Genomic DNA, 12,284 nt, shown 5'->3' on the forward strand with positions numbered 1-12,284 from the left:
AACTGAAGGCCCTTGTAGGTGAAAGGAATTGTGTAAATATGAACGAGCAGTAGACCTCTGGGCTTTGCTGGTGCAGAGTTGGAGATAACAAGCACAGTCTTGTGGGAGAGTGCACTGGTGTGGTTCTCCCTGTCCCAAATCATTCCAGATGCTGTCCTTCTGCTCCAAACCACAGGGGAAAGCCTGCTCACAATCCCAAACGCTGTTTAGTTTTGGGCAGGGTGATCTGCAGTGACAATTTCTAACGCTTGACACCTTTTCCTGTCTCAAATACGCGCTGGCAGATGTGGAGAGTTCACTCTGACAGCATGCTTGGTTTCCCTAAGTGATAAACAGGCATCAGCTGAGGAGCTTTTGGTGTGTGTTTTGTCTCATTTGACATATCACAAGCAGTCAGTAATGAAGGAATTATCTTGCACTTTCCAAATGGCCCATAACCCAGTGGGCCACATCCTCCTCTGTTGCAAGCAGATGGAATTGGAAACACTCCGTGGAGAAACAGGGGCACTGCTGGAAATGGCCTCTGTGGGAAGAACCCCTCCGTGTGTTACAGCTTCTCTGGCATTTTGGAAAGATTTGGGCCGAAGTTCTGTCCTGTGTGAGAGGAGGCAGCGCTAATTTAGGTTTGATTTCTGTTTTCAGGCTCCTCATGGAAGAGCTGGTGAATTCCATTGAACGCGTGCCAAAGGCTCAGTCTGCCTCCATGTGGAAGAACAAGGAGGTGCAAAGGTAAGGAACAAGTCCCAGGGAAGGTGATTGTCCCAGAGCACCAGAGTTTGGGAGTCACTCTGAGGATGGCTCAGCTCCCACCACTTGATTGAGATTTGCTGCGGTGACTCCTTGGGTCCATTCTTTCTTTAATCATTTTTGAGCATTGTTGGTTTTCCAACCTCATAAATTCTTGGAGGAAGACTTGGTAACAGCAAAGCCTCCCCTGATCTCCCCTCACACAGTTCAGCTCCATGATGATAGATAAAACCAGCAGAACTGGGTATTAACAGCATAAAAAGTTGGTGAAATGAACAGGCTATTTAAATTTAATGATACTGCATTGGTGTAATTTAAATTTAAATGGTATTTACATTCATGTTTGCTGACATACTAAGAAAGTCAAGACAGCTGTTGGAGGTCACTGGTGTTGCCTTTCTTCCCATCTTCTTTTACACCTGAACAGCAGAGGTGGGCTTTTTGGCTTTCCAAAGCTGAAAAACAAATCAAAATCTGAATAAAATGGTTCTTTGGAAGCACCATGTCCATTATTCAGGCCATATACCCAAACAAGATGCTCAGAGTTTTGAGAGCCTATGGAACCTAAAAATTATCCATACAGTTTACTAATTGCAGCTGCTGCTTTCCTTGGGAATAAAAACAATTTTAGGTGCACAGCATGTTCCTTGGAAGAGACAGTTTTGGTTTTAGCACATTTTAAAGATAGGGTTGGTTGATTAAAAAGTTATTTTTAAAAGCTGCTTTGTGCATTTTTAATTGCTCTCCCATTTTATACTCCTAATTCTTAAGATGGCTTGATTTAGAAGTTTCCTAAAAGTGAATTACTTCTTACATTAGAAGACTAGTCTCGATATTTTCAAACACACGGAGCAAAAATTAAAAATCCAAATCACCGTGGTTTTAGCTGTAGGTTGTGTTCCCCTGCTGAATTGAGGAGCGGTCTTGGAACTGTCACTCTTCTGAAGAAGACAAGCAGATGTCAACTCGGATGTGAAGCAAAACTAAATTCACTAAAGTTCAGCAGGATTTTCAGAATAGTGAGGGGTTTTTTTATATTTTGGGGTCCACTGCCCGGCCCAGAGCCACTGCTGAAGCTCCCAGTGTGTGGAGAGAGAGGACTGGAGCCGTTATTCCTGTCACACCAGGCGTGTTTTGTATGCATGGTTTAAAGGAGAATCGTATATCTTGCTGCTCATATAATGTCACTTTCCTGGTGGTCATATTTTAGGAAAAGTGCTGCCTGGCACTTTGCATGCCGCAGATTATTCCAGAGGAGAGCACAGAGAGGGAATCTTTGTTCTGATTCAGCTGCTGTAGAAGACTGGAGCCCTTTTTACCTTGCAGGGGTATTTAAAATAAATGTTTCTCTCCCCTCTTGCTGGGGATGTCCCCCAAAATTCGTAGTTCCATCCTGTAGCTGCTGTTAAGGGGTAGCAGGGAGGTGGGAGCTACTAAACAGCTGTTTAATAACATAAATTTGTGTATAATAAACTCAGCTGGTATGAACCAATGTTGCCTTTGAGCTGGAACAAGGGGACAAATGTGAACTCCTCCTCCACCTCTGCCCCACCTGTGCCCTGAGTTTCCCCCTTCACCTCCCCGTGCATCTGTAAAACAGAGCTCCCATCCAGCACAGAGGGCACACAGGGACTTTAATTAATGTTTGCAAAGTGTTTTGAGATGCCTTGGTGACAAGTGTCATGCAGGCATGAATGGAACTGATTATTAGAGCAAAACATTCACTGATCCCCAAATTAGCACCTGGCTAATGGCACATGCAGGCTTGGACTGACATCCGTTACTTAAGAAAATGTGATCTTGATGAATTGAGGTGGTTTTTTTTCCTACTTGGCTGTTGCTAGAACAGAATACTTATTACTTCTGAGTCTAACTTTTAATTTTTCAGGCTGATCAATCCCCATTACTGCTTTACAGTTCAGCTAGTTCTACTCCAAACAGTTAGTATAAAACACAAAGTATCATCATCTTCATTAGATAAAGCACTGGGGCATTTTAAATGCAAACACTGTGTAAAATATAATAAGTTCATTATAGCGGTTTACATTTTTCCATTATCAGATCCAGTCTGAACTAATTGCTCAGCCAGTTTTATTGCCACTGGGTTTTATTTCAAGTGAGCAGTCTCATGGAAGCTCTGCAGATGTCAGCCAGGATATCTTTCACACCGATTGGGATTCAGGGGCTAAAGAGAAGGTTTGCCTTATGAAAGGCACTTTGTTGACTTCTTGTTTGATGTTTCCTTTATCTTTTAAAGTGTTTGAAACAGGCTGTTTCCTGAGGCTGAGCAGGGCACGAGGGAGGCTGTGGTCTGGTGTAGTTTGGTGCTGCCATCCTCCTCTCCCTTTAAACAATCTTGGGATTTTATGTCATACATTAAATGTCACCCTTTGCATTGACCAGGAGGAGACTGGTGCCGCTGGTCTCTGCCAGGGATCAGAATATTTTCAGTGTAGCCACAGTCAAGGCTAAGAGAAACTTCCTTCAGTCACCAAGGACAATTCCCCACTTTCTCCATTACCTGGAGAAATATTTTCCTCTTCCCAGAAGAGAAGCTCCTGAAAGCATCCAACACTAAATGCTTCTTCGGGTAGGTTAAAGGCTTTTACAGGCAATTTGCTTCAGTGCAGTGGTGGACAACTCTCCACATCGTGTGGCCTTTTGTTGCTTACGACTTCCCAAAAAAGACCTTGAAGGCTTTGTTTGTTTCCTGAAGCACGGGGTGCTTTCAGCCAGCATGTGCTGGAATTACAGTTATCGTTCTGGACATGTGCTGTGCTCTTGGCAAGAGCTGCCCTTAATCCTTTCTTCAGTATCTTAAATTATGGAGGAGTTCACTGACCTAGTAGATATAACAATAAATTAAATTCCTTTAAACAAATTGATCAAAGAAACTTGACCAATTTCCATAAATCTTTGGAAATTGGTTTGAATTAGCCTTTGATTTAGCATTGGTTTAATATACAAAAAAAAAAAAAAAAAAAAAAAAAAAAATCCTATTCTTCTTACACATTTGGCAGCTGTGCTGCTTCCTGCTTCGGTTCATGTTGCTAAGGAAGATTTATTTCCCAGAAGTTCCCATCCCTCTTGCAGCCTGTGACATTATAGTTCACTTCTTCCCTTGACAACGCCGGCCAGCTGACTTGCAATGTCTGTGAGGAGCAGAATGGATGGATCTTACTTTGGTGTAAAACATCTTAAATACTTCCGTGGAGGGGATTTCGAGGAGCTCTGCAGCGTCAGCTCGTGTATCCCTGCCAGGGCACTCGGAAGGGAAGGGGGATTGGAGGCAGGGAAGCAGGGACACGTGCTCTTGGAAGAGACCAGTGGCAGAAATCAGGGCAGAGCCATCCCTGCTCATGCTGTGGTAACTGTACTTTAATCACCAGATTGTTTCAGATTATCAGGGTATTATTCAGATTATTATGATAGGAAAAGTAGACACTGATCCAAGATCCCTGTGCTGGAGTTGCATTTCATGTTGACATCTCAGATCAGCCAGCACTTTTAATCAATGGTGAAAATACCACAAGAGTTGTGATCACAGCTTGATCACAGCTGCTGCTTTGATGCCAGGGCTGGACAGAGCAGCAACAAAGAGAGCTGGAGAAGAGCAATGCTCAGGGTGAGGCGGATGGGGAAGCATGGCTCTGCTCCTCACTTTGAAGCACCAAGCATGCTGAAAATATGAATTGAAAAGGGTAAAAAATCAAAGATCTGGAGAACATAAATGGTTGCAGAGGCTGGTCCAGCACCAGCTGTTGTTCTGGATCCCCACAGAACGTCCCGCTGGTGTTCGCAGGTTGCTGCCGGCCCCGCTGAAGGACGCGGTGGAGGTGTCCATGTGGAGGAAGTGCTACACCATGCCGGAGGTGAACGCAGCCCTCAGCAAGATCCAGCTGGTGGGCTATTCCCAGAAAATCGTGAGTACCTGGACAGCTGCCCTCAGGGCAACACCAACAACCCTTCCCCGGCTTTGTCCCCTCTAGATCCTGTGTTGGATCTAGTTAGCCTGGCCTAGGCAAGCAAGACAGGATTACACAGACTGCCCCTCAGTCTGCCTCCTAGGAAGGGCTCCTGTTTGGTGAAATCAGGGAATATCCATTTATTTCTTCCCTTCCTTGGGGAGGCCAATTTTAAGGCGGCGTGCCCTCAAATTTGGAGCTGATGGCTGGCCCGCTGAGAGCTGGGAGGATGCAAGGAGTGAATGTATCCTCTCCGTCTCTAAGCCACATCCCCTTCCCAGCTCCCCTGTCTCACTTCTGGGAATCTTTTGAGTGCTTTAGCCTCCACTTTGTTTCATACTGTAAATTAGGGATTGTAAACAAAACCTAATGGTTCAATGTGAACTTCAGAATCTCCTTTCCCAGGGCTCCCAGCTAACAGTTATTGTCTGTAATGCTGTTGACTATAATCCAGTGTAGTTTCTAGAATGAACTGAACCAACAATTCCATGGTCTGCAGATCCCATATGGATTGCAGGCAGCATGTTGGCCATGATCCCTGCTCTTGTTTGGGCTGTGATAACTGGTTTTGCTGCTCAGAGGCCATGAAAAATAAAAATATGGGTTAAAGTAAGTTGTGACTCCTCATTAGCTATGGATTGTTACAGTTCATTTTTGACTGTCCTCATAGTGTGGATGCATCTCCCCTTATTTTAGATCTGTCCATCTGAGCCAATCATTCTTTTATAGTTACTGGGAAGAAAAACCTATATTTTTTCTCTTCCCAAAGCTAACTTTTCGAATAATCAAACTTTACAGCCTTGGCTTACACACTCTGAGGAATGACAGCTCCCCACTTTGTTTTTCAAGGCATCCAAATATGTATTGAAATACTAGAAAAATCCTTAGTATTGCATGAATCAGATGCTTGTTCTATTATTCAGTAAGCTGAAGGTGGATCACATTAGGGAGGTCTGTACATGACGGTTTATTTTCCCTTCTCCAAACAAATATTCCACATGCTTGGGTACAGATGAAGGAATACAATTCCTGATGACACCTGGGAAGGAGGCAACTGTCAGGTTGCTTACACTGAAACTAAAATGTGGATTGAGTTTGTAGGGTGTTGTTGCTAAATCACCAGCAGGTAGCGTTGAAAAAGAAATAAAGTTAGAAGGCAAGTGAGTTTGAGGTTAAGTTTGTTTTCCACATTAAATTTGCAACCCAAGCATAGTTTTATATCAATATAGAAGTACTTGTCCTTCCTTCTCTCCTGCTGGCCAATACCAATTTAATTTGACTAAAGGAGAATGGAGTCTTCAAAGATGTCAAGCTCCCACAAACTTCTTCAATACAGCAGAGGCAGGCAGAGGATCAAGACCCTTGTTGATTCCTTCATTTTGAGGTATTGTTCAGTGTGAACTCAGATGCCATAAAATTCACGTGGAGGAGAGACTTTATGGAGGCCCTGCCTCAGGAAAAGCTTTTCCTCAGTGTGTGTCCTGCTAGACGTGGGTGGGTAAAACCAGCAGATGTAATTCCCAGCAGAACAGCTTCACAAAGGCTTTGAGCAGCAGAACTGCATTTGAAATTCCCATCCCAGATGATAAAATGACCTGTCCTGACTTCTTTTGGGGCTCTCTCAAGTTCATGTCTCTCACTGTGTGTTTCAGGAGCTGTTTGGTGCTGTGCAGGTCACCCCTCTGAGCTCAGGCTACGCTCTCGGGAGTTCCAACTGGATTATCCAGTCACACTATGAAAAGGTTTCTTATGTTTCAGGATCTTCTCTGCTTACAACACACCCTCAGGTACAGCCCCTGACTTTTCTTAGTCTTTAGGAGGAGCTTTTGCTCAAAAAAGAGAGGTTATTCCAGCTGGGATCAGGTTTAGGTTAGAGGCCATACTAAGGTAACTGCATTATCAGTGCCTGCACTTAATGGGCATTGATAAGACATAGCCTGACAAATGACAGGTATCAATCGTTATGGGGGAAAGATAACTAAAATCCTTTGTTATTGGTGATTTGATGTTCACTTAAAACTGTGGAATTGTCTTTCACTCTAAAGAGGAAATTTTCAATAGAATTAAATGAAAGAGCATTAGTGACTTTTTTAAAAAAATCCATATTTGACTGAAGAATCTTCACAGACAGTTCACAGACTGCTTTATATCACTTCTGAAACATCCTTCCTTAGGAGGAATGATAGCTTTGTGGCTGCCAACTTTTCCACCCTGCTCTGCTAAGGGCAAAGTCTTTATAGTGCTGCAGATGTAATTTCCAGTAAATTAATTCTCTCTAGATCCATAAATTCTTAGTGCAAAGAAAGGCTTGAAGTTTGCAGTGCCGTGCGCTTCAGAAGTTGTCAAAATAGTTAAAAGCATTATTGCAGGAGGTATTTAAAAATAATTTAGAAGACGTGTCGGGTTTTTGATCGGTAAGTGATTTCCCCCTAGGTGGGTGTCTGCTGGAGAGCTTTGCTTCTGAGCATCCCTCACTTAAAAGCTTGTTCTCAGCTGAGAAACTAGAGTAGATAAAATGCTCCTTAATAGTATGGCCATCCTTAGGTGCCCAGAATGTATCAGAGCCTCTAAATCCATGTTTCTCATCAGCCTCATTCCATCCTGGGCTGTGCTCCTAGAGAAGGAGCAGCAGTATTTGACAACGTGTGAATGGAATATTTCTGTGAGGAGAAACGTTGCCCGGTTTGAAGTAATTTGGTAACTGAGAATGTTTTCTCCTCACTGACATGAAATGTGATTTAGTTTAGCAGGTCAGACTGGCCAGGCTTCATCATTTTCCAAAGGGGAACGTTTCTCTGGAAGCTTCTGGTAAAAATCTCTGCTTTGAAGGAAATTAAGTGCCAGTGGCAGGGAATGGTCTGAGTGAGCTGCTCATGGGCACATCTTTAGAAGGAATAGTTTAAGAGATCGTTAAAATCACATTCAGTTTGTACTTTCCTTGTTATTTTCCACATCACAGATGTTACCCCATATCGTCATTGTCTTGCATTAGCTTCCAGATGCTTTTTGAAGACAATGGATAGTTTTTGTCCTGGGGTTCGTCCGTTTGAGCACCAGCACAGGCTGTTACAATCTGGTGTTTCTGTATGTGGGTTTTGGGAGCTTCCAACCACCTCTTCATCATCTCTTAGATGTTTGACAGACAATATGTAATGATAACAATGTCTCGAGCGGCACAGAGTCAGAGTTGTGAGCAAGAATTCATTTCTTCCTCAGAGAGTGAAAAGTTGTTTTCTGTCTTGGTTCTCCATAGGATCATGATGAGAAGTTCATAATGAAATTCCCATTTTTTTTAGCAGGATGTGAAAACAGTCACTGCACTTTGTTTTTAAAAAGGATATATTTTGAACATATCCAGAGCTGCTTTTCCAGAGAATTGGGATTTAGGCCTGGCACCATTGACTGTTCCCTATTCTTCTGGCAGATGGTTTCCATTGAAATTTTGCCTCCCCCTCTCCTGAGGCTGGAATTGACACTGTTGCCACTGAAGTGGAGAACAGGAGTTGACAGCACAGGTTCAGACATGTCACTAAAAGCCTTTTAAGACATATTCTTTACATTAACCCACAAAAATCAATGCAGGCCCTCTCAGTGCAATGGCATCTGAAATTATGTGGATCTAATATGCCATAATCATTACGTACATTATCACAGGCAGATTCCATATTATTTTTTATTGCATTATTGGCATTTCATTTTCATGGACACACGGGAGACAGTCAAAGATTGTGATAAATCTCACGTGTCAGGTCTGATCCTACGAGGGGGTGCACAGTTTAAACTCCTGTCAGAGCTGATATGAAATTCCCCAGCCTGTTTAACAGAGCAGGGTCCTTCTCAACTGCTTTAGAATGGCTCTGGAGAGCTGTGAGCAGGAGAATTGACCTTACAGTGGTCTTGGAGGTTCAGCAGGGGAAATCTCTTCATCTGTCTCTTCTGGCAGAAATCTTTCCTGGTTGGTGAGACTGGAAAGAGTTGTATATTGAGAGTAAATAACCATAAAATACCACACAACTGCCAGCAGTTGATCACTTTTGTCTAATCAGTAGCTGTGGGAAGGGCATCCCAACCCAGTGAGGCTCAAAGTTACCTTTTCACCATCTGCAGAGAGAGAATTGGATTTTACCTTATCAAGATTGGATCATGCTACATTTTCAGTATCAAGAATATGTCTTTAGTGTCACACTGATGTCTAATTTCTGAATATCTACTTTCTGTTTGCTAATGCAGAGAAATGGGTTTGCATTTTCATTCTGCTATAACAAAATACCACTATAAAATGAGTTAGGTTTCCACAGATGGACGAGTATGAAGTGTAAAATGTTTGGTGACTATGGTGAGTATTACGCCCTGCCTGGAGAAAGTCTCCCATTCCTGATCTTATTTCCCTACTCTCTGTTCCAGCCCATGGACCAGGCTTCTCTTAAAAACAGCGACGTTCTCATCCTGACGGGGCTGACCCAGATCCCCACTGCCAACCCCGATGGAATGGTGGGGGAGTTCTGCAGCAACCTGGGTAGGTCACTGGGAGAAATCTCCTGCCTGTTTTATCATCTTATTCACGGCTTTGGGTGGGAAATAATTCTGAGATTCCAGGAACTGAATAAGTTGTCCAGCTATAGCTGCTGGCATAAAACTACCTGTTTAGATTTTACGATGTGCTCCCGATGTCATTAATGCAGTAAGTGCTTGGAGAGACACAAGTTGTACCTGAAATGTTTTGGAATGGAGCAGGTATAAAGAGATTTAATCATCTGCTGCTCCTGGTTTCCTAAGTGTGTCACTTGACTGCCAACAGGCTATGTGGATATTGTTGCCAGCTGAAATATTACCATTTCCTTCCTGTGTATCAGCCAGAGTAAAACCTTTACATGCTTTTTTATGACTTTCAGTTTTGAAAACAAGCACATCTGCTTCCCTTCTTACACCTGACTTTTAAATATATCAAAAGCAAACAGCACAATCTCTGTTAAAAAAAAAAAAAAAAAAGTCAAGATATATTTATAGACCCCCCAGAAATATAAAACCTAATCAGACGCTTTCACAGCTGGAAAAGCTGATAATTGCAAAGCTGTGATATCAGTGTGAATGGCAGCATTTTCCAGCCTGTTTGGAATGTCACATCCAGTGCTGTTCTCTCCTTTTCTCCCCTTCCCCCTGCTCGGTTCCTCTGTGCTCTCATCCTTCTTTCATCAAACCACTTTTCCATCTCTGTCCTGCTCTGTGTGTACTGTTCTTTTAACAGAGATCTTCCCTTTAATTTCAAATTCCCCACTTTTTATAAATAAAACGAAAAAGCTCCTGATAGGATGATCCTGACAAAGGTTACCAAAAGACATGACAAAACTAAATCAGACTAAATTCCTGGTCTGGTGGAATGGAACCCTGCCCGTGGCAGGGGGTTGGAACTGGATGATCCCTAACGTCCCTTCCAACCCACTCAATGATCCTAAATATCTGTTAATAGAGCACATTTTGGCATTTTGTAAGAATGATAATCATGGGTTTTACTAAAGATCCTCCCTGCCAACATCCTGGCTCCAAGAGGGACTGTGTGCAGATGCCTGAAGAAGAGCAGGAGAGCAGGATGACATTCTGGGATACTTTCCTCTCATGATTTTTAAGCCTTTTTATTTCAGGAATTTCCTGAATTAGATTGTGTAGTTAACGATGTCCAGTGGTTTTGTTCAGCCTCCCCTTGAAGCTGTGTTAACACCTGTGACTTTCCTTTCCTAAATGTGTGTTTTCACGTGTGTGTATTTCACCTGTGCTTTCATTGTTTTTAAACACTGTGAATTTTATTACCCTGTGAGCTGCGGCACATCAGCTCTGGTGACCTTGTTTTGGTAAATCCAGATGTGCTGCCCTTCTCTGTCCCCCCTGGACCTTCAGGGGGGTCACTGTCCCCCTGACAGACACAATCCCCTCCTCTCATGCTGAGTAAACAAGAGTGAGACTGTTAATTAAAATGCATTTACAAATTAAATTAAATTAGAGCTATAGTTGGGCCAGGGCGGAATCCAAAAGTTCACTGTGTGTAAATAAACATGTTACATGTGTCAGCACAGGTGGCTGTTTGCACAACTTGTTCTGCTTTACAGAAACATTCTGAGCTATTTTCAGGGCTTTGCAGGTCCTCCAGCCAATTTCTGTCTTGAATGCAGCAAACTCAGAGAAATGAAAAAAATCCTGAAAGACCAAAGGAAGATACATGTTTAAAATAATGCCTTTGTAAGAATCTGGAATTTGAGTGCTACTTGCCAAAAAACCAGCAATCTGAAGAAATTAAATAATTCTATATTAATGCTGTTTAGGGCTGTCTTTTTACATAACACCAGCTATATTTATCTACCCAACACCAGGAAAACAGAGAATCAGTTTTCTTTCAAATATGTAAAAAAGTCCAAAAGCAATGGATTACTGGGAAAAGCAACTGAGTAGGCAGGCTGAGCACAGTAGCTTTCATCTGTGTTTTCTGCCTTCCAAAATGGGAAGGGAGTGCACAAGCAGCTCAGAATACTCAAGGTAAAAAACTCTAAAGCAGAGAAAAATTCACCCAAAGTGTGTATGAGGAGCTACCAACATGCTTGTGAAGGAGGGATGTGAAGCACAGAAATGGAAGTGTGAAAATTCCACCTCCGTCTCTGTTTCCATCCCAACGCGAGGAGCTGCAGCCCCGATTCCCAGGATTCCCAAGGCACACACAATTTCCTCCCCACACTGTCCCACCTCCAGCTTCCTCTCAGTTTACCCCAAGCCCCTTTTTTTCCCCTGCTCAGCGCTGCAGCCCCAGCACTCTGCAGCTCAAGGAGAGCAGTTTTATTTCCACATTGCCTTGGGCACCAGCAGCAAAGCTGCCAGGCTGTCTGTGGGGAGAGTTGGTGATATTTTGTGTCAGTGTGAGGCTGTGTGTGTTTATAGAGAGCAGAAAAGAGCACAGTTTGCTTTTTAGGTGCCAACTCGACCTTGTGGCAGCAGCTGTTGGGAAAGCGAGGATCTCTTTGTGAGTTGTAAATTGAACAACTTGTTATGGAGCTGCTGAAGGAGACTAAATTTGAAATGCCAAGATTATTATACAACTTTTATCAGGAGAGAGCATCCGTCAGTCACCAAGATAAATTGGGCTTTGAACAACTTTCAGATAGATGTGTCCTCTTACTGACAGCTCTGAAAAGCTGTTGCAGGGCTGCAGAGAGCCAGACTGGACCTGCTGCTTGTGTTTCCACCCCTGTTTTGCAGAGGCTGGGAGGTGATTCTTAACCCTTTGTGGATCCCTGGCCTGGTGGGCACCTGGCTGGAATCATTCTCCACTCCCTGGATTGTGATTTTATATCCATTATTGCTGACCAGCTCTGCAGTTTTACTGGGGACAGAAACTCAAGCTGACACCTCCTCCAAGACTTCACCCTCTCGATTTCCTCAGTGGCCCCAGGGATCTTGAACTTGGGCTTGTTCTCAGCAGAGAAGGTTTGAGGTTTCCAGGGAACCAGTGGCTGTGAGGAAGGGAGAGCTGGGAATTCAGGTTTGGCATGGGCCAGGTTTTGGTAGGGCTACAGGGGTGGTTTCTGTGAG

At 43.3% G+C, this 12,284-nt stretch overlaps 1 protein-coding gene across 1 annotated transcript in view; it reads left to right on the forward strand.

The window, feature by feature from the left end:
* INTS9 (integrator complex subunit 9) overlaps nt 1-12,284 on the forward strand; it is a 60,766-nt gene that overhangs the window by 16,205 nt on the left and 32,277 nt on the right. The window contains exons 6-9 of the mRNA XM_040059955.2: nt 643-729; nt 4,550-4,670; nt 6,365-6,499; nt 9,117-9,228. Coding sequence (XP_039915889.1) covers nt 643-729; nt 4,550-4,670; nt 6,365-6,499; nt 9,117-9,228 — 455 coding nt within the window. The remainder of the gene's footprint in view (nt 1-642; nt 730-4,549; nt 4,671-6,364; nt 6,500-9,116; nt 9,229-12,284) is intronic.

Source organism: Hirundo rustica, chromosome 3 (assembly GCF_015227805.2).
Source record: "Hirundo rustica isolate bHirRus1 chromosome 3, bHirRus1.pri.v3, whole genome shotgun sequence".
In the NCBI taxonomy this organism is placed as follows: Eukaryota; Metazoa; Chordata; class Aves; order Passeriformes; family Hirundinidae; genus Hirundo; species Hirundo rustica.